General features: G+C 32.0%; 1 protein-coding gene across 1 annotated transcript in view; it reads left to right on the top strand.

Moving 5' to 3' along the window:
* Positions 1–768, top strand: part of LOC119586989 (palmitoyltransferase ZDHHC22-like) — a 13,648-nt gene extending 12,880 nt beyond the window's left edge. Inside the window, exon 7 of the mRNA XM_037935730.1 lies at positions 561–768. Within this exon, the coding sequence (XP_037791658.1) occupies positions 561–698 (138 nt within the window). The 3' untranslated portion in view covers positions 699–768. The remainder of the gene's footprint in view (positions 1–560) is intronic.
* Positions 769–774: the final 6 nt, after the last annotated feature.

Raw genomic sequence — 774 nt, 5'->3', positions numbered from 1 at the left:
ACGAAGTGGGAAAAAATTATCATTTTTAACCCTTTATTTTGTGGGGAATAATAAGTAATGAGTGATAGCCAATGATTTCCCAAAATTTGAACCCCTTCCAAAACAATGCATAAATTGTTTTTTTTATGTAGCTTATTTTCTAGCTCACTGGTAGTTTCATAAGGGAGAGATTTTTTACTTCAGCAAATAAGTTAGAAAGAATTATATTTTTATGAATATTAATATCATAAAAGTTGGTGGGTCATTCAGTGAAAACCGTTTTGCTATATTAGACAGAAGTCTAATGTTAGCATTTATACTGATATCTAAACATGGACATTCACTAATATTATTGAATGTTTGATGTATGTAACTGAATTTTTAAAATTGTGTTTTGATTACATATTTTAGTTCTAATTACAAATACTTACGAGATTTCTATTTCAGTTGTTGATTTGATAAAAAAAAACGAGTGTATGTGTGTGTGTGTAGTTCAATGAATACTGTGTGTATAGTTATAGAAAGTGTTGTAAGAGTAGTGATTAATATATTCAAAGACTAATATCTTAGTGTTGTTTTAGGGTCTACTCATGGTGCACCGGTCAGCATTCCACAATTTTCTGCATGTTTTTGGCCGCTACTGGATCCTGCACCTCCTCATCCCCTTCCCACGTCGTCGCACTATCACAGATCCAAGGAGCTTTCTCAAAATTGTCTGAGACTTTGGAAATTGCACTTTGTGTTTGGTGTTAGTTTATTTTAAAGGATGCAAAGTAATGGTATTTGTTCTTGAGC

The sequence above is a fragment of the Penaeus monodon genome, chromosome 22 (genome assembly GCF_015228065.2).
Source record: "Penaeus monodon isolate SGIC_2016 chromosome 22, NSTDA_Pmon_1, whole genome shotgun sequence".
Taxonomy (NCBI): domain Eukaryota; kingdom Metazoa; phylum Arthropoda; class Malacostraca; order Decapoda; family Penaeidae; genus Penaeus; species Penaeus monodon.
The sequence above is the reverse complement of the archived record's forward strand: the minus strand, read 5'-3'. Positions and strand labels throughout refer to the sequence as shown.